The following is a 21128-nucleotide window of genomic DNA, read 5'->3' on the forward strand; positions in this document are numbered from 1 at the left end:
TTAAAATGGCCTTTATCAAGTTATTTTACAGTATAGTATTAATGTATTTCTGTCATTCATCAAAACTTTAAAAGAGTTCTCTTGTAAATATTCTTACTGAAATTTATTTTAGGTTTATATGGTAGAAATAGCCCTATACAGTTGGCCTTCCAAATTTGCAATTCTGACTTTTGCAGATTTGATTATTTGCAGTTTTGATTAATACGTTTTATCTATGAACCTTTAGGTCTTCCAGTGTAACTCTGCCGGAGGTTGACCATAGAGTTTGTGCTGGAGAACCTAGAGGTTCCTAGAGAAAATACTTCTCTAAGCATTTGTAGGTCCTTCAACATGATTCTGTGATCAACTTCTGGCAGATGTTGACCATAGGGTTGCACTGGAGGACCTGGAGATTCCTGGAGAGGTGTTCTTTTAGGTGAAAAGAATAGTGGGTTTTTTAATTTATTTATGGGTTTTTACACATTCATAGGGGTCCTTCACCCCTAACCTCAGTGAATGTGGAGGGACCACTGTATACTTAAATAGTTATGGAGCTGTGCAATGAATTCCAGACCGACCTCCACTTGCAAAGAAATAGTCACTGTGATCAATGGTGATCTTTTCCCTTGTCACTTAGGAAGCAAATGGTTAATGTTCACACCCTCTTGTGAGCAATCTCTGTTGTGACAGACAGAAATGGGGTCGCTGTTGAAATCCCCCTTACATTTGAGATCACTTACGCAAGGAGGTGGGTGGAAACATCACTCGGCTGCTTCCTGAGCAACGGGAACAGAAACCTGTCAGTTTTAGCAGCTGCTTCCTGGTAAGTGGGATTAAGGAATTTGCATGGTTCCTATGTGTAGCCAAAACAAGGGGCTATAGAGGAATTGTGAATACCACACAATTACAAACGTGCACAAATACCACACAATTACAAATGCTTAATTTCAGGTTACTTAGAAGTAATGCTTTTTGTTCTGTGCCTCCAAGTCATTTTTGACGTACAGCGAAGCAAACATATCACACGGTTTTCTTGGCAAGATTTGTTCAGGGAAGGGGTTGCCTTTGCCATCTTCTGAGTCAGAGAGTGTGACTTGCCCAAGGTCACCCAGTGGGTTTTTATGCTTGAGCAGGGAATCGAACCCTGATCTCCAGAATTGTAGTCCAACACTCAAACCACTACACCACACTGGCTTAGAACACCGCTTTGCTACATCAGCTGAAGACACAGCCTTGTGATGTATACTAGGGGAGAAACACACTGCTGAATGCAATGGCATGCCATACTAACGTATGGAAAAATAGTACCCAGTTTTCAAAGGAATTCAATCTGCTTGACAATCAGAGAATAGGCTTTTAATATAATTATTGTTATATTATAGGGAAAGGGAAGATGAAGCTAATACTAAGACTTACTGGACTTGCCTCAGGCCCTTTATTTGTGTATTATATCATATAATGAGTAATGTAAACAGTTTCAGTTCTAAACATCTTGAAACAAGTTAAGGTGAGCTTTGTAAGGCTGCTGTGGTTTCTTGATTGAAAGACAAAGCATCTAAATTTTATATGATGTGGCATTTTGGTTAGCTTCTTGTGAGATTATATTTGGCTCACTTCAAAACTGAGAATTGGTAAATTACATTGAAGGACTGAATTACTACTTTGACAATGAAGGATGATACATTTAAAAACAAAAAACAGATTGCCACAATTTGTTTAGTTCAAGACAGATAGTTTCAAATCCCAGGAAGCAGTAGTGCGTGGCTACACTTTTTTTTCTGTAGGTATAAGACACTTCTGAGGCAGGAAATCTAAAGTAATACTTTGTAATACTTTAATGTTTTCTTAAATCAGTACTAATTTGCACAGCAATATCTAGCTGGAAATTTGCTTAGAAAGTTGAGCTAGACCAGCCTTTCTCAAATAGTGGGGCGGGCCCCCCAGGGGGGGGGGGGCGAGGCTCCGTAAAGGGGGGCGCGAGACTCTGTTATGCAGAGGTGTACTTATAACAATTTTATAGACAAATGATACTATTTACAGTCGCGCGGGGGGCGCGAAATGTTTTCTTCGGGGGCATGACAGAAAATAATTGAGAAGCACTGAGCTAGACTTTGCCTGACCAAAGTACTACTTGCCAACACTGTTATCATAGCTCAAGAAGAGTCAAGTACATTGAATGAAACATATTTCAAAAAATTTTATTAATCAAAGACAATATCCTACAATCTGGCCGGCATGCTACATTTCCTCATATAATCATAGAAAATATTCAGTCTTATATTTAAATATTATAACAGCTATTGGTATAGCTGGCGTGGCTGTAAAAAACTTAATATGCATGACTGGAATTCTGAATGAAAATCCTGATTTCTAACAACTATGAATTCTTGCAAGCTTGAAGTTTTGATACCATGGAAGCATGTATTATGGATAGAAATGTCAACATAACATTCCCAACTGGTTGTGGAAATGACTGATATTCAGTTTTCAATGGTAAGATAGTATTTTATTTGTAATATGTGTTATGTTCACACAACTGCCCATAGGTATGGTCATCTCTACCTTTTCAACCTCTGCCCATCAGAACTGTGACAAGGTGACTGCCTACCACAGTCAGCTGAAAGCTATTTGTTAAATTAACCACTGACACAGCATCAGACAATAACTTCCCCAAAGCACATTGGTGTTTTGTGCATTGCATCTAAACTACTGACTTCCTAGAACAGTTCCACTGAAAGACTTAAACTACAATACTGTAATAATTATCTGAGATTATGTAATCAATAGAATGTGATATCTATTGCATAGACATCACATAGTCACAATTCTCCAGTCACAATTCACCTTTTACTTCCTCACATAAATGTAGGGCAACTTTGATAGTGCTAACTCAGTGTGCCTGGAGTTTAAGCATCATATAGAGGGTTCAGTTAAATTCATCTGTCAAATTACCTAAAAAAAATCAGTGCATAAAGCTAAATAACTAATTCAATAAAATTATGAATTGGACCCAGATTTAGGTACAGGCAGATCCTGATTCCAAATCTAAAACTTTTCTGGGACAACTAGAATTATAACACCGTAATAAAAGTTGTAAGACATCAGCATGACCTGTTTTAAGAGTCCCAGTAATCCAAGTGGCTGCAATTCATGGGAAGACCCACAAATTGCTGTGGTTTTAATGATTTTTGTATATGAATATTGCTATGTAGCTAATACTGTCCTGACTTCTGATCAGAGGACTTTATCACACAGGGAAAATTAGGTTTAAACATCGATTATCCTGTGAAAATCATGCAATTGCGATTAACATTTTCACACACATCATGATTAAAGAGCCATTATCCCAGGAATAAACAGGCAATAAACAGCAACAAATCATTCACGAGATTTCCCCATGAATGATTTGTTGCTGTTTATTGCCTGTTTATCCTGGGATGATGGCATTTAATCGTGACTTCGTGTGTAAATGTTCATCACAACTGCACAATTTTCAACTGTGAATTGACGTTTAACCCCTGATTTTCCTCCTGTGATAAACTAGAACACTTTAATCTGGTGCACCTGGATAGAAATTGCATTTTAAAAACTTGGAAACTAGTAGGTTTTAGTTAAAATTTAAGATCGGAGTTTTGTATATATTGACCAGTTAGCCATTGTCACAATTTCCTTAAGTGGTATTTTGTAAAGATTTCTTTACAGGAACAGACACCTATCAAAACCATGTTTTTTAGAAAAACCTCACACAAATATTTTTGTTATATAATTACATTTTCCTAGAAATACATGATACAAATATTGAATAACACTGATAATGTATGTTGTTCTCTTTTAGAAAAAGAATTTCAAGCATGTGCTATCAAAGAGATTATTCATTAACTGGTAAAGTTATAGTAGGCACATTAGATCACAAAAACTGAACAAGGCAAATGTATTCATAATGGCTTGAATTATAATCACCTTCCATATTCTTGTTTTTGTTAGAACACCAGAAAAACTACTCATAAATGTGTGTCAGTAAATGTTGTGTGCTCTTTAGTGACAGCGCTGAAGCCTTTGATAGCAGTCACAAGATCGTCATCGTCCACATACTGGAAAAAAAAAATCAGTATTCTTTGTTATGTGATACACCTAAACACGCATATGAAAACACACATAGTTATTCTAAAATGAGTAAGAGTAGCAACGAAGAATTTATTAAGAACTAAAAGACATTAGAACTCTCCTATACTCGATGTATAACTTAAATCATGTAATATGTTTGTTCTTGAAACAGGATACCCACTCTTATCCATTCAATTCTGAAATGTACGTTTATCTGAGTTTCAAAAATTAAATATGTACTTGAATGTTCATTTAAAATAGAATGTTATTAAAAATTAGGCATACCAAACTGATACTTTTTCAAATAAATATCTTTCTAAAACAATTATAAATCAGCTGGATTTATATCAGACACTGGCCATGGGGAAAACCCATGCTCTTGCAAGTTTTCCATGGCCATTTGTATGCATCTAAATGACCATTTATACCAGCCCCTTCACATGCAATAGTAGCATAACACCAGTGCTCCTACCTGGGTCATGAATTGCTGGCATGCTAAGCCATTTTTGTCAGCAAGTGCATGTAAATATCATTAGACATACAGTTGGCCCTCTGTATCAGCAGACTAACTGTTGGATTGTTTGACCCCACCCTCCCCCAGTAAAGAGTAGAACCATTGGATCAATGTGACTTAAATAAGTGTTGACAATTGATTGGATGGATCTACTCTGGTCCAGACTAGCAATAGGATTCAGGCCCCCTCTGCCATGCAAAAATGATGCACATATAAATTAGAAGAAAGGTGAACAGGCAGGGCACTGGGATGAAAAGGGTTCTTGGGCTAGAGTTGGTAGTGTGGCCATAGTGTGGGAGAGGTCGTCCAGAGTTTTGGGGTGCGGTGTCATCAATATGCTGATGACACTCAACTCTACTACTGCTTTCCACCTCAATCCAAGGATGCTGTCCTGGACCTAAACCAGTGTCTGTCGTCAATAATGGAATGGGTGAGGGCAAACAAGTTGAAACTTAATCCAGATATGATAGTGCTGCTCTTGGCCACTCAGAATAGGGATCCAGCCTGTGTTAGATGGGGTCACACTCCCCCTGAAGACGCAGGTTCACAGTTTGGGGGTATTCCTGGGCTCAGCTTTGAACCTGGAGGCCCAGGTCTCTGTGGTCACCAGGGGTGCTTTTGCACATTTAAAACTTGTGTGCTAACTGTGCCCATTCTTTGAGATGACGGATCTGGCCTCAGTGATACATGCCTTTGTTACATCACATTTGGACTACTGTAATGTGTTCTACATGGGGTGCCTTTGAAGAGTGTTCAGAAACTTCAGCTGGTCCAAAGAGCTGCAGCCAGGCTGCTAACGGGCAGGTTATAGAGAGCACACATCGCCCCTGTTGAAACAGCTCTACTGGTTGCCAGTTTGTTTCTGGGCACAATTCAAAGTGCTGGTGATGACCTATAAAGCCCCTTCTTTGAAGGCCTTCCGCTGACAGGCGAAAACTTTCCTCTTCAGATAGACATTCAAAGCAGAATGCTTTTAAAGAATGGCCTGGGGTACTATATTGTTTTAATATATTTTAAGCTTTTTTATCTTTTTTAAGTATTTGATATTTTAGCATTGAATTTGTTTTAATTATTGTATTAATTTAATCATAGTTTAATGTATTGTTTTTTATGTTTTTAACTGTATGATTTTGTTTTTTAATGTTATAAGCTGCCCTGACTCCCACTCTTGAGAGAAGAGTGGAATATACATAAATATAATAATAAATATAAAAATAATAGTAGTAAAACAAGAAAAGTCTTCTACTGGTATGCTTTACTCAGTGTTGTTTGCAGTGAGAGTCTGTGTTTATGGCATATTTAATAGACAAAGGTTATCCACCTGTCCTGAAAGAGAACTCACCAAACCACTGTTGTGACCATGAATGATAGTGTCCCAAACAGTATCTTCTATCAAAGACTTTTTATCGTAGACATCAATAAGCTGACTGACGCTGCGATGTAGGGAACCTTGGGAAAAAGTGTGCTGTATCTGGCTTGGTACCTGAAGGACAGAAGTGCTTCGACTGCTGCGGATACTTGTAGGAGATGCTGGCCCTGGAATTTTTGTGTCTGCTAGTCCCTAGGAATATAGAAAGACAAAAATTATTCTCCTAGAAAATGTTTTGGTTTTTTTTAATTGAACAACATATCTTCAGTCTGCAGTTTAGACGAAGAAATGATTCCCTTGTCATAAATCGTCCCTAGTAGATGACCAGATGAAAGTTAATTTCACAATACCGCAGTACCCCATCTTGATAGCAGAGTTTACAGGCAATAACAGAACATCATTAAATACGCATGGCAAGGGTTGTTAGCAGTCTCTCCAGCTATTGTTCCCTGTGGGAGCTATAGCCTTCTGCAGTGCAGTTTCACAAGGTGATCTCCTCCTGTTAAGCATGCGACACATGCATGTCACCAGCATAATTGCTATTCCATTCCAACACCTTTTTCTGCACAATGCCAGCAAGGTGAGTGGGGCCATTGGTTCACTGATGAATGACTGTTAGTTTATTTTTATTTTTTTACCAAAGCAAAAATAAAAACACAGGGATCAGTAGAATCCCTAAAGATTTTTAAAATACAGGTATTACTAGTTGTGTGGCTCAAGTGGTTAAGATGTTGAGTCTGTTGATTGCAAAATCAGCAGGTTGGCAGATCAAGACAGAGTATAAAGATATACTATATCCACAGCCAGTTTGCTGCATTCATAATCTGATCAGCACTTCTTATTACTTAGGCTGAAAAACCAACCAACCAACACAAAAACAAAAAACATGCACAGTGAGAAACACCACAAGCACAACAAATCCAAGAGATTAGGATGCAATGTCACTTGATCATGCAAAACACACAATTTCTTTTGTTCTCCATAGAAATAAACAGATGGACTGGAACCCAGGAAAGTGGCAAAACATGCCTTGAATTCCAGTTAGGTTGCCAAATGAAAAAAGGGACAGGGCTCCCGTTCTTTTAATGATTGTATAGTATAGAGAGCTGAAATTCTCTCTTCTACACAACCATTGAAGGTACAGGATCCCTGTTCTTATTTCATCTTTATTGTTTTTAACTGCCCTCAAATTGACCTCAACCCAATGTGATCCTATGACTGAGGCATATCCAAAACACCTCAATGACCTTGCTCAGTTCCTGCAGTCCTAGGGCCATGTCCTCTTTGATTGAGCCTATCCATCTAATGTGTGGTCTTCTGCTCGTCCTATTGCCTTCTGTCTTTCTAAGTATTGTAATCTACAAATACATTTCCATACTGCTTATTAGTAAACTAGCGCTCTCTAAGCGGTTTATAATGTGTAAGCCAATTGCCGTCAACAAGCTGAGTACTCATTTTACCGACCTATGAAAGGGTGGAAGACTGAATGGACCTTGGAGCTTCCTCTAGGATTGAACTTACATTGTGGCTGTAGCACCAGCATTTAACCACTGTGTCACCAGGGCTCCATCTGTTCATGGTGATTTATTCCTCTTAATGTCTCATAGCGCAGCTTTCACTTTCTGAAATCTGTGGTTCATCTTCATATGATTCTTCCTCCCGTGTGTCATTCATCCTTTCATCTCTTTTATATTACTCTTCTGTAAATTGTTTCCATTGTATTTTTATTTTTATCTTGGTCGTGTATTTCTTTTGCTAGTCATAAAACATACCCACCCTTGTTTTAGATTTCCCTTTGATTTTATTGTTCTCATGGAAGAGGTCTCTTGTCCTTCCTTTTTTGATACCATCTTCTGTTTCTCTTCCATGATTAATACAGAAATTCTGTTCGTTCTTGTACAATAATGGTTGACAGTTGCATTCATGATTCTGGTTCTTGTCTCCCTTTTCTTTTGCTTCTCATCTGGCTTTTATTGCTTGAAGAGTTTTATTTGTCATCCAATGTTTCTTTTCTTTCTTTTTGGCTACAGTTAGCATCTTTCTGCATTTCTCTTTGAGTACATCACTGGCTTCTGTCTATAGTTTCCCAGTTTGATATGCTTAATAATGCAAATCTATTTTCCACATTATCTTTAAACTCTGCTGGGATGATCTTTAGGTTGCATTTTGGCATGACACTTGGTTTAGTGTTTTTCTTTAGCTTCATTCTATTTTTTTTATATTAGCAGTTCATGGTCTGTGCCACAATCTGCTCCTGGCCTTGTTTCTGAGGAAAGAATGGAGCTTCTCTATCTTCTGCTTCCAATTATGTAGTCTATCTGATTTTTGTATTGGTTATCTGGTGATGTCTATGTATGTAGGGTTTTTTTTCTGGTTGTATGAACAAGGTATTTGCAATGAACAGATTGTTGGCCTTGCAAAACTATCCATCACTCTCCTGCTTCATTTCTTCATCCTAGTCCAAATTTTCCTACAGTTTTAAGATTATTCTCTGCTTCCTATTTTTGCATTTAAATCCCCTATCATTAGTAAAAACTCCTGTTTGAGCATGTTGTCACTTTCTTCCTAGACACTATCATAGCATCATTCAATTCTTCTTCCTCTGCCTCCATGGTTGGCACATATGCTTGGACATTGATGAATTTCCCCTGAAGTATTATTGACATGATTCAATCTGACTTTGCGTTATATCCTTTGATTTTGCTATGTTTCTCCTCACTACTCACTACTCATTTCACCTGGTAACCCTATATTTCAGATACCAATGGTGATGGAGGATATTAATTAAGGAACCAAGGTATCAAAAAGTAAAGAATTAGCCATAGCTTTGGTTCCATACTTCTTACTGATCTGTGCCTCCAAATGCCAAGGTATGGTAATCCTAGGGCAACTCTATCATAGAGTTTTCTTGGCAAGATATGTTCAGAGAGGGTTGCCTTTGCCATCCTTTGAGGCTGAGAGAGTGTGACTTGCCCAAGGTCTCTCAGTGGGTTTCCATGGCTGACTAGCAACTCTAAATTTGATCTCCAAAGTCATAATCCAAACCACTACACCATGATGCCTGACATACTTCTAGATCTATATCCCAGTTTTGATGATAGGCTTATAGCTGGAGAACTCACTCTGGAAGAGAAGGTCCCAGGTTCAGTTTCAAAAGCACCACAAATAAGGAAGACAAGGAAAGCTCTAGCTTTGTAGAGATCCTGTCATCTGAACAAGACAGCTTCATATTATCCTAACCATGATGGCACACACAATGCCCTACACAGATTAGATACTGTGACATACTTTGCTTACCAAGTGTACACTGCTAGATTGCTTGTCAGTTGCAATCCCATTAGCAATATCACAAAGCCTTTTGCTAATGTGATTGCTTCTGCAGTAGTTAATGTTCTCTTAGAATGTTACAGAAGTACTACTGTAAAGAATGCTTGCGAATTTCCTTGTCCTCTATGAGAAAGGTCTCAACACATCCAAACATCTTGTTGAGAAAAGGGCCATCATGCGATTTTTCATGCAGAAAGCCTCTTTGTTCAAAATTACTTTGTAAAAATACTTTGTTTCCCCACAAAATTCCAATCACACTTCAGTTTTCTGAAGTTTGTTTGGCACCCACACCCAAAAAATTTTAAAGTGAAAGAATAAGCAGAAAAATATGCAAAACCTCTTACAGTCTTAACCAGTGGGGAGAAAACATTGGAAACCAATTGTTCTAGATGTGAGAATGAATGAAGCAAAAATTTTATACCAATCTCCAAATGGAAAGAAATGGAAATGTAATTTTTCTGGAGTCAACACATTAGACACTACATCCATTAGTACAGTCAGCCTTCTGTATCCATGGATTTTTTTATCTGTGGATTCAAGTATCCACGGTTTGAAAATATCTTTAAAATATATAAATTTCAAAAAGCAAACCAGGATTTTGCCATTTTATACAGGGGGCACTATCTTACTGTGCCATTGTATTTAATGGGACCTGAGCATCCATGGATTTTGTTATCCACAGGGGGTTCTGGAGCCAAATCCCAGTGGATACCAAGGGCCCACTGTATTTACATGAAAGAAGGACCATAGATCCTAACCTTCAACCAAAGCATTGTTACCATTAACAATTATTCATTTTCCCTTTCTGCAAGGATCTACAGGGGCTCAAGCTTGATGATTTGACCTAAGTCTACTGTTCAGGTTCTCAAGAAATCTGAATCTGTTTTCTGTCGAAAAGTCAATTTGTCTTGTTTGCATCTATGAACCATGGTGTGAACGTTAAAAGGCTTTTCATCTGCTCAGCTGTTACAATCAAGCCAAATAAGTGTATGCTCAGAAATAATTGCCATGCAGCCTCTACTAGTTGTGCAGCAATAAAGCAAGCATCATGCAAAGAATTTTCACACCATCAGTTCAGGCGTTTCTAAGCCCAAACCCCACCTGAGACTGTCACACTAATCACTACCTCAAAGTGCATTGTGTAGCTTTTGAGAGTGACGCTGCTTGATGATTCAGATGTATCGGCAACCCTCTCAAACTGAGATTAAAAAGGGAAGAAAGGTGTTAATAGCATTTCTGAATGGCCTGGGTACCATGACACATGTTCCATTGTAAGGCTAGGCATTTGTGAATATCTGCGCTAAGTGGGCCATAGCATCAACTAGGAGGAGAGCCACAAACCTCCACTATCTTCAGGCTTATCTGTAGTGCCTGAGGGATTGCCCCATTATACAGAGTCACAAAAATGAAAAGATGTTAGCAGTGAAGGCTTATGGCAACTGAAAGCCAATTTGTTGTTCTTGGGAGCAAGTCTCAGCAGCATTTGTATGGGACTGCAGAGGCTGAGTGTTCCAGATTCAAGCCAGTAATTGAGTTAGGTGTAAAAACGGCACTTACAATTATCGGCACCGTATGCTTTGTGACCTTGAAAGTGATAATAAAACAGAGCTACCCTCTCAAACTAATGGGGGGGAGTGGGGGAGAAGCGAGCCATTGCCTCATGGTTCAGAAATATATCTTTTTCAAATGTTTATGCAGACATATGCATTGCAAAGGCTTACCTTATCTGAGTTCTGTGATACTTGTGAAGATGAGATGACAGGGATTTGTAAAAGAGTAGCAATAGAAGGCTGATGGCAGGGATTATCAGGGAAAGAGGGATTCTGCATTTTTGAAACATCATAGGTGCAGAAAATAAAGAGAAGAAGACAAGACAGTAGAGAAGACACAGAGTTAAAATGCAGGAAATAGAAAAAGAGCTGCAGTTCAGACAGTTCACCTTCCAAAGTAGAAAGGCAGGTGGGGGCAACCTCCACAGTTAGAAAGACCAGAAAAGACTGGTTTAGAATGGAAACTTTTTAATGTGTTTACACAGAGCAGAAACAACAGTATGTAATACACTTTCAGATTTATTTTAAATGTCAAAAGAATATGGGAACTCTTGATGAGCAAAATCACTTTTTAGATTTATTTTTTTTAGTGGAAATAGTGGCTGGTTTTTCAAATGATATGTACTGGCATCTGGTGGTGCAATGTAATAAGTTAGATTTAAGACTGTGTAACTGTCCTACTCACCAAGTGCAATTGTGGTATCATTACCACATTTGTAAATGCCCTTGTGGCCCACCTTAACACCAATCAGACATTGAGAGCAACCGAGTTTTGTTGTGCCTGTGAGTAGGAAACAAGGCTAGCCTCCTCTGGACAACAAGCAATGGAGCGAACAGCAGATGCAGGGAAACCTGCATGTTCCTGTCACAGCTCTTTGTTGGACTGTTGCTCGCTGGAAAAATGGGGCTGGTCACATTATCTTGCAACATCTCACTCACTAGTGCTGCAGAACTCCATCTGTCCAAACGGCTGGATGGCTTTTAAGGTGAGTTTCAGGGGTCGGAAAAGGAGATAGAATATAGCTATGACATTGGCCGTGATTTCCACTGCACAGTTTAGGGCTGAGTTGAAAAGCTTCAGTAGTACAAAAATGGTAAAGAGTGACATATGGAATCGAGCTTGATTAAAACAATTTTCTATTTACCTTCCATTTTTCACATTTCTATACTTCGTGCAAACATATATTTTTTCAAAGCTATATAAAAGTCCTTTGTCCCTATGTGCCCCTTGGCGACTGCTGTTTTCTAGTATTGTTTTTCTCATTCTTCCTTGCCTTTTCTGTCCTGTGTCTCATTTGCTTTCTTGGTACATAATCTGTGTATATGTGTTGTATATGTGATTTGGGGCCTGAACAGAGAGGCCAAAATAAAGCTACTTCGGGTCACTTTGGAGGTATGCTGTTTAAATGCTGCATGCATCCTGAGGACTGGAGCACAGCTTTGGCACAGCTTCTGGCCTCTTAAGATGTGTGTGTCATTTAAACAGCATACCTCCAAGCAGCTTTATTTTGGCCTGTCTGTTCAGGCCCATAGTTCACAGCACCAATCATATTAAACTGCACTGAGGGATAATGAGGTAATAGATGGTGAGGATAGAAATGATGCCAGTGACAGAGATAGCACCCTGAGATTAAGAAAATGCAAGGGAAACAACAGGGTACTGTGAACCATTGATATTGCACGCGCTGAGAAACATGAGGGGATGGGATAATCTAGGCCTGTCCATTCGTCCTGACACCAAATCAGTTGTATTTACCTATGTGTTGGCTCAGCATTCAATGACTGTCTCTCCCCTGGATGTGAGCAACCAACCAACTGTCCCTTGTTTGGTTTTTCTTTTTCTTTTCTTTTTTTTAGGTATTCTGGTTTGAAGTGAATATCAAAATTAATGAATATCCATGGTGCAGCTGCTTTTATAATTATACCAATTTAAGCCAAGAAATCTGCAGTTCACACACAAACACACATGTCCGATTCTAGTCTGAGAATGGGCTCTTCAAGTACATAAAGGCAGAACTTCTTTGCATGAGCAGCAGCAGGAACATTCATGGCTGGACCAGTATTTTCTCTTTTATGGAGGTACTGCCTTGTTTTAAACCCTGGAGTGTTTCTACTTATCAGAAGGTAAACAATACGAAACTAGATAGACCAGTAGTTAGATGTGGTATAAGCAGAATCCTACTGTAGTTCTCTGATATCCTGTTAGGCTACTAGCGTTGGTAGTAGAAGCAGAAAACAGAGCAAACCGAATATTTGGCAATGAGCAGGGAGAGTACTTTATGAAGTCCTCTCCACTAAACCTCTTACACTACAGTAGCAAGAAGAATGCCTTAATCAAACATACAGAATACTCCAGAGCCTTTTCTTTTCCTTTTGTAACAATTGCTACTTTTCACACATTTAACCTTAGTTTTTGACTGTTGCTCCTGGATGTTTCCTTCAGCTACAAGTGACTATTCCTATAAACCTTCATGGCAAAGCAGTGTATTTTCAAAGCTCATTTTTCTCTTTCAGAAACCCAAATAAAATTGGTTAAGCAGCCCCTAATTTAGCCTTTACAACCAACCCTAGTCACCATAGAAATGTTGCTGAGAGCAGCATCCCCGGGCTCCTGAGGGTCATTCTTGAAACACAAACATTTTCCTTTAAGGCACCCGCTTGGCCCCCTAAATCAGTAATGCTCTAGGAGTAGCCATGGCTCTGACAGGTCCTTAAGGGTCTACATAAAAATTAAAATTGTCAACTTGCAGTAGTCTTTAAAAGGCTTTTAACAAAGGCCTGAGCTGTGAAAATGACAGAAACATTTAAGCATGCTGTTCAGCTTGAGATGGGGAGGGGAGTGGGAGAGAACATAGCACATGTGGGAGCTGAGAAAAGGCTAGCTATATAATTCTGTCATGGATTCTTTAGAAAGGCACAAGGCACCAATAAAAGCTTCCTTCCTTCTTCAGGTTTAGTAACTTTACCAAGCTTCACATCCTGAGATACAGAGCTCCCCTTTATTTAGGTATCCTACTAAAATTAGGCACTCTATAATTAGACCCTCATGTCATCAGTAGACAGAAACAGACATTAAATCCAATATGGGGATCTCACCAAAACTGACAGTCCCCAAACATTAAGCATGTTTACCTACGTCATGGGTTTCCCTATCTCCAGTCCATATCAGCTGGTAGGTAAAAACTTAATCTGAGTGTGGTTGCTTATGTTATTATGTCAAGAGCAAGGACAACATGACATGGGTCTCCTACTGGAGGCCAAGATCCTATAGATACTGTGATGCACATGGGTAAAGCTCTGCCAGCATATTGATAGTAGAGGGCTGGGCTTCTCTTCCACGCTGTGTTAACTGCAACCTGAGTGCTCTGGACTGCATTCCCAGGGCCATCAGTGGTCAGTAGACCTGAGCAGTAACCAGATTTCATCTGCCTGGAGCAGTCTTCACTCCTCCCCACTCCCGACCTCCAGTGTACTTTTTCCTGACTGCAAGAACCTAGCTGAGCAAGTGCACACTTCCACCTTCTGATTGGTTGTGGATGAGTGCTTTATAACCATCAGTATGTGGTTGTGCAGCAAGGGAGGGGGTCTGTACAAGGAATAATAATAATAATAATAATAATAATAATAATAATAATAATAATATTTATTTCTATACCACCCAGTGGCAAAGCCAATCTGGGCGGTGAACAACATAAAAATTTACAGAATAAAATATACATAAATATTTATACTCCCTTCCCCCCCTTAAAAAATATTAAACACTTAAATGTATTAAAATGGGACTATAACAATGTATAATTATACTATCCTAAACTAAACCCCAAAACCCTCAGTAATCCTCACCATCAGGGGATGGGGCCACGAGAGGAATAAGAGAAATCGGGGAGCCCGGGAGCCTGGGCCGGGAAAAAATTTAATCTGGAAAGGCCTGCCGGAAGAGATCTGTCTTGACAGCTTTTGAAAGCTGTCTAAAGATGTTAACTGACGGATCTCATAGTAGATACCTCCTTCCACAATTTCCCCCGAAGTACTTAGGCTGAGTGGTTATGTCAGTGACCTACACTCCAACATAATGACCTGGATCCTACTATGTCATTGTGCAGGTACAGCTCCCAGCAATTTTTTTGCGAAATGTGTACAAGGTTAAGACCTTTGGTGCAAGGTTTTGCTGTTGTTGTTACATCAGGATACAAGACACTTCCCCCACTGAGAGGACCCCTACTGCTGCTGCTACTACTGTACTATGAATCCCTCCTTCCCCTTGCTCTCCTCCATGTTATACCTACAGCCTCTGTAGCTGCCTGGTTCTTTTGCTAGTCCACCATACTGCAACAGTGATGGCTGAACGGGGCAAGATACATTCTCTCATAACTGCATGAAGAGGGCTTTTTGAATCATCAGCACTGAACTGGATAGAGCCCTATAGCTTAAGCACATGTTTATCAAAATTTGCCACAATAAAATCAGCCTCTTAATAGTGCTTAACTTTAGCTGCCTCATGTTCTTTTATTTTCTTTGCAAATCATGATACCTGTCCAAAGTCACCAAGTGGATTTCTGTAGCTGAGTGAGGATTTGAACCTGGGACTCTCTCAGAGTCCTAGTCCAACACTCAGACCACTACACCATACTAGTATGCACTAGACTCCACATACAATGGACTCTGACAGACACTGTTAGAGTAGGAGCTATAGCCGTCTATTGGCTCTTTGCTATCAAAGCTTGTGTGTATGTGTGTGTACACATACACCCTCAAACTGATTTCTCAAGGACAGTCTTTCTCATTCCACTGTCATCCCACTTTTTCAGCTGCTTTTAAAATGTCCAAGCATCTTTCTCCTACACCTACTTTCCTTGTTTGTCCTCAGCTTACTTCAGCTACAAAAAACTGAATTAAAAGTGCAAAAGTAGTTTGTACTCAGTTAACTCAGCAAGAAGGTGAGGAGAGAAAGGGGTGGAATCTTGCTGTTCTCTGTAGACACAGGCAATGACAACTGCCACATCCTCTCCTATCTTATGTGTCCTTTCACATTAATAACTTTTGCCATCATGACCACACTTGGATGTTGCTTGGCTACAGTTGTCCCAGTTTTCATCTTTGAAATTGGAGGGTGTAAATGCATATATGTACATGTGTAAGAATGCACATGGATCTGCAAACATGCATGGGCACAAAGATACAAATAAAATGTTCACAGAGGTTCCCTTGGTGAAACAATCTTCAAGCTGAGTATCTTACCATGTGCGTTTCTCCCTGTGAATAGACACTCATCGGTGACATCCTCTTTTGCAGTGGGACTAAAGGAGGCCTTTCTCGTGCATATGGCTGCTTACTGATTTTCCTGTGTAGAATTGCGGACAGAAAAATTGCCAGAAGGATCAAACCAAGGATAGCCATCAAGACTACAAACCATAACTCTGTGTAGAATGTTGCCTCCTTTTTCTCTGCTTCGTGATTTCCTCCTGGGGTTGTTAATATGGGACCTGGGAAATTCAGGAAGGGAAAGCAAACACAGAAAGTGAAGATGTTATTTTAGAAAGAGAACGCTATGTGATCTATTTACTCCCTTTATTTGATTTTATAAGGTCTTGGAAAGATGCGCCAAAGCCACACTCCATTACTAAGCACTGGAATGCAGCTTTGGTGTAGCTTTCGGATTCTTAGGATGCATGCATCATTTAAATAGCATACATCCAAAGAGACTCGAAGCAGCTTTATTTTGGCAGTCTGTAACAGGCCACTCTACTCATTTTTGAGATGCTGCAATGGCTCAATATGCTAGTGGGCTGGAATATAATGCTTACTGCACTCTGGAGACTGAGTTTTAAGTCCTGGCATTGCTGCTTGGGTTGGAAATCACCCCTGCATTGGCACCTACCAGACAAAAGGAGGGGCGGGAGTATGTGTCAAAGCTGAGGCAGATTCATCAAAGTAACCTTGAACAGCTGGAACAATTATCAGCCCCCTTCTCTGTCTGTGTGTATGTGTTTCAAGAAGGTATGTTGCAAAAAGCTTTTTTGTGCTTAAGCCAAAGGAACTGGAATGACTGTGGTCAATGTAACCCTTGAGGTAGGGTTTTTTAAAAAAAGTAAAATTAGAAAAGTCCAGTAACACAGATTTTTTTTTTTTTTTGGAAAAATATACTTTTCCAGGGAAGACAGTATTTTAAAGATATCAAAGTGGCTTCTCTGGCCTCTCTTCTCTTTTTCTCCTCTCTCTCTCTCGAGCAAAAAAGTGTGCATCACATGCCACCCACTTTGGTTTTGCAAACACAAAACAATGTCTTGTGGATTCTTTGTATGAACAAGCTCATCAGTGGAAATGACTGGCACAGAAGAACATTGGGGCAAGAGAGGTAGAAAAAGACTCCAGGCCACTCTCCCAGCTTCTGAATGAACAAAGACTGATCTTTCTTTTCCATTTTCTCTAATTGTTTCCTCAAGGTCACACCTAGCTGTGTGCAAGATTCAACTTAGGGCCAGCCTAGACATAATGCTAATTGCATTAATGCAATTGGTGTACCTATTTTTGTTACATACATAACAACTGCCCACAATTTCTTCTGAGCAGCTTTGGGACCATGGGAAGGGTAAAGTGGTAAGGAGGATTTCACATTCTCTCTCCCTATCATGGTGCCCACAAACCTCACCAATTTCATTCCAGTGTCACTTGAAATAGAGATAGCAGCTTTAAGCAAGAACTTTTATTCAAGAGGGTAGCAAAGAATATAACTTTCTCACCCCACCCTAGCTGATCTTGGAAACTGCTCAGGCTATTTTACAGGGGTTATTCAAATAAGAAAGCATTCAGAGTTTGCCTTCATGAAATTCAAGTCACACCCAGTTTGGCCTTTGATCAGAGTATCAAGGGCAGGATGCTATAGGGTCAAACTGCTCACACAATTCACCACTGGGCAAGTAGTTTGGTACCTGCAGGGAGGTATAAAGGACACACACATCCCCACACATATGTCAGCAGCTATAAACAAAGATGGGTGGGTGGCTCTGGTTATTACTATACTTGCATGCTAATAAGCTTCCCAGCAAAAGCCAGATCTGTCTGGCTCTCTTTGGTCCATGCAGCACAGGTTGCCTGTTCCAAGCACACACAGAATCCAGTGGTGTCCCCACTCCTGCTGTCACCTGGGGGACAAGGGGGGGATGGCCAAAAGGATGCACTGGGCCCTCTCCTTTGTTATGGTGGTGGAGGTCTCCTTATTAGGCCTCTCTCACAGCAAGCTGGTGGGGCTCAGTGAGAGGAGGGCCCAAATGGGGTGTCACCTGGTGTGGGCCATACCCTCGCACCCCCCATAAACTCTTTATTGACCCTGGCATTTTGGTTCTAAGGACAGAATCAGGCATCAACCTGGAGGTCCCAGAAGATAGTTAATTGCTCTGTTTCTGACTAGAGGACATAATCAGATACTTCTCCAATGCCCCCGTCTACCCACTAAATGCAGGGGAAGGGATCCCCTGCAACTAAAATGTGGGTTTTAGAGGGGTGAGAGGAGAGACATAATGAAGCTCTGCATGAGGAGTTTTTACTCTAAGAATGCAGTCACACTGCAGAAATAATGCAGTTTGACACTACTTTAAGTGCTGTAGAGGCATCTATGGAATCCTGGGGTTTGTAGTTTTACAGGGTCTTTAGCCTTCTCTGTCAAAGTACTAATACCCTGCAAAACTACCAATCCCAGGATTCTGTAGGATGGAGCCACGGCAATTAAAGTGCTGTCAAACTGCATTATTTCTATAGTGTAGATGCACTCTAATGCAATGCAGAATCTTAGCCTACAATGTTGGAGCAGCTACATAGGGAGGATATCCACTGGGGGGTTACTGTGCACTTTCTGGCCCCTGTGTAGTTGCCCACCCCTACTTTAAAGTATTGAAGAACATAGATACAAAGTGGATAACGTTACCCTTTGTCCAGATCTATTCTAATGCAATAGCGAATACTCAATGATAAATTTACACACAACGAATGTTATGTATTTGCCTTGAAGTATTTACCAAGACCTGCAGCAGTGTTGTATTTGATCACTGGTGTTATCGCACTTCCTTCATCAGTGGTGCATGATACCTGAAATAAATAGGCTGGGGGGGGGAAATGAAATGCTTGAAACATTATACAAACATCTCAGATGTTATTTCATGTTTATGTCTAACAATTCTCTTTATAAATATCTATAGTCTTTTCATTACAAAAAAATGGAATAGCCATCTTAAAACCTGAGGCATGAAGTGTCGCAACATCAGCATACTGGCATCTACAGGGAGTAATTAACAAAAAATGTTGTTTCTTCACTTTCACTCCCTTTGTTTACACTAATATTTCAGTGCACTTATTATTATTATTTTTCATTTAGAGATCTTGGTGTGTATGTCCCATATAAAGCATCCAGTTGTTGTTCTCTTGTTATACATATGGTTTTGAGAAGGAGAAAATTAGTTAAAAACACAAGGTACATGTACATCTCCCCTGTAGACAATGGACAGTATATGTTTGGCCAAAGTCCAGCCTGGCATGGGAGAGGAAATAGAGAAGAAGGGCTCTATGGGAGAATGAATTGTCACATTGGCTTCTAACTATATAGCCATTTTGGTCACACACATTCTACTGGTTTTATACTGAATACCAACCCATTTAAACTACTCAAAGGAAATCTTAGATGCATCTAGACTATAATCCATCTCAAGTTGTTGTTGAATAAATTCTTACTTTGTTTGGTCAATATGACATGGGGAAGATTGCTATTATAATGAGTCAGGATACTATAGTGGACAGAGTCTTGTAATTTAGGAAGTGACTATATCCACAGTAACAGCCTAAATACCCTAAAGGCACCAGATCCCATGTTTAGTATTTGGATGGGAGACCACCAAGAAATACCAGGTGGAGTAGGATATATTTCAGAGCAAGGAACTGGCAAAACCACCTCTGAGTATTTTTTAATTAAGAAAACCCTATATATGTGGTGGTGAACCTTTGGTACGCATGCCAGTGATGGCATGCAAAGCCATTTTGAGGGCATGCGGAGGGTGAGGAAGAGGAGGAATAGGTATGTGCCTCCAGAGAGGCAGCTGAAGGCCTGGGAGAGTGGGAGAAGAGAAGGAACAGGTACGTATCTGTTCCTCCTCCTCCAGGTCATCCCGGGTCTTTGGCTGTCTCTGAGAGGCAGTTCAAGGCCTGGGAGGGTGCGGGGGGAGGAGAAGGAACAGGCATACATCTGTTCCTCCTTTCCCTAGCCATTCTAGGACTTCAGCTGTCTCCAGAGAGGCAGCTGAAGGCCTAGGAGGGTGAGGAGGACAAAGAGGAACAGGTGTGCATCTGTTTTTCCTCTTCCCAGCTGTCCTGGGTTTTCAGCTGTCTTGGGAGAGGCAGTTGAAGGCCCGGGAGGGCAGGGAAAGAGGAGGAATAGGTGCACGCCTGTTCCTGCTCTCCCCCCTCCCAGGCCTTCAACTGTCTCTGGGGAAGTGCCACCCTCAGAAAGCAGATGTCCCTCCCCCTGGATGTCCCATCCCCCCAGAAGTCCCATCCCCCAGAACTGGGTGACACCCAGTGCAGGAACACCTTTGAATTTGAGCACTCGGTCTCTAAATGGTTTGCCATCACTACCCTATGTCCTGTGTGTAGCCTTCAAGTTGTCTGTCACCATAAGTCGACAGGAAACTTGAAGGCTACACACAGGACATACGGGAATGGTACACTAGAATTTACCAGAGAGGCATTATTCCTTGTTTTAAATATAATCTGGTACAGTAATTCTGCTTTTGCCAAATTCAGGTTCAAGGCATACAGGTGAAGAGAAAGAGGCCATTATATACATTACAGTGGAACCTCGGGATACGAATTACCCGGGTTACGAATTTTTCGGGACCCGAAAAAACCCCGTTGGAAATTATTGATCCGGGTTACGAAAGTTTTTTCGGGTCCCGAAAAAACTTTTGGTGCTTTTTGCCGCGATTTCACACCAAATCGCGGCTTTTCCCCATTAGCGGCTATGGGGATTCGGCTTGCGAAAGCCGTTCGGGTTACGAAAGCGGCCGCGGAACGGATTGTTTTCGTAACCCGAGGCTCCACTGTACTGTATAAAGAGGCTATGATGGCTGCAAGCAACAAACAGAACTCTTGCTCAATCTACCTGTTACATTGCTCAGGGAGTCCTGATCTGAAAGAAAACATACTTTTGTCCTGTCCATTATTCAAAGGACACAGTGTCCCTTAGTTATGTGCGTAGACACACTGTTTTTGTTTATGTACTTCATAAACTGGACTGGCTGCT

At 40.4% G+C, this 21128-nt stretch overlaps 1 protein-coding gene across 1 annotated transcript in view; it reads right to left on the reverse strand.

Annotated features, from left to right (window-relative positions):
• Window positions 1–3821: 3821 nt before the first annotated feature.
• USH2A (usherin) overlaps window positions 3822–21128 on the reverse strand; it is a 665032-nt gene continuing 647725 nt past the window's right edge. Inside the window, exons 68-71 of the mRNA XM_089528326.1 lie at window positions 18856–18939; window positions 16082–16326; window positions 5940–6158; window positions 3822–4070 (exon numbers count right to left, since the gene is read on the reverse strand). Of these exons, the coding sequence (XP_089384452.1) occupies window positions 3981–4070; window positions 5940–6158; window positions 16082–16326; window positions 18856–18939 (638 nt within the window). The 3' untranslated portion in view covers window positions 3822–3980. The remainder of the gene's footprint in view (window positions 4071–5939; window positions 6159–16081; window positions 16327–18855; window positions 18940–21128) is intronic.

Source organism: Sceloporus occidentalis, unplaced genomic scaffold (assembly GCF_023333645.1).
Source record: "Sceloporus occidentalis isolate IW3139 unplaced genomic scaffold, rSceOcc1.0.p SCAF_6, whole genome shotgun sequence".
NCBI classification, from domain to species: domain Eukaryota; kingdom Metazoa; phylum Chordata; class Lepidosauria; order Squamata; family Phrynosomatidae; genus Sceloporus; species Sceloporus occidentalis.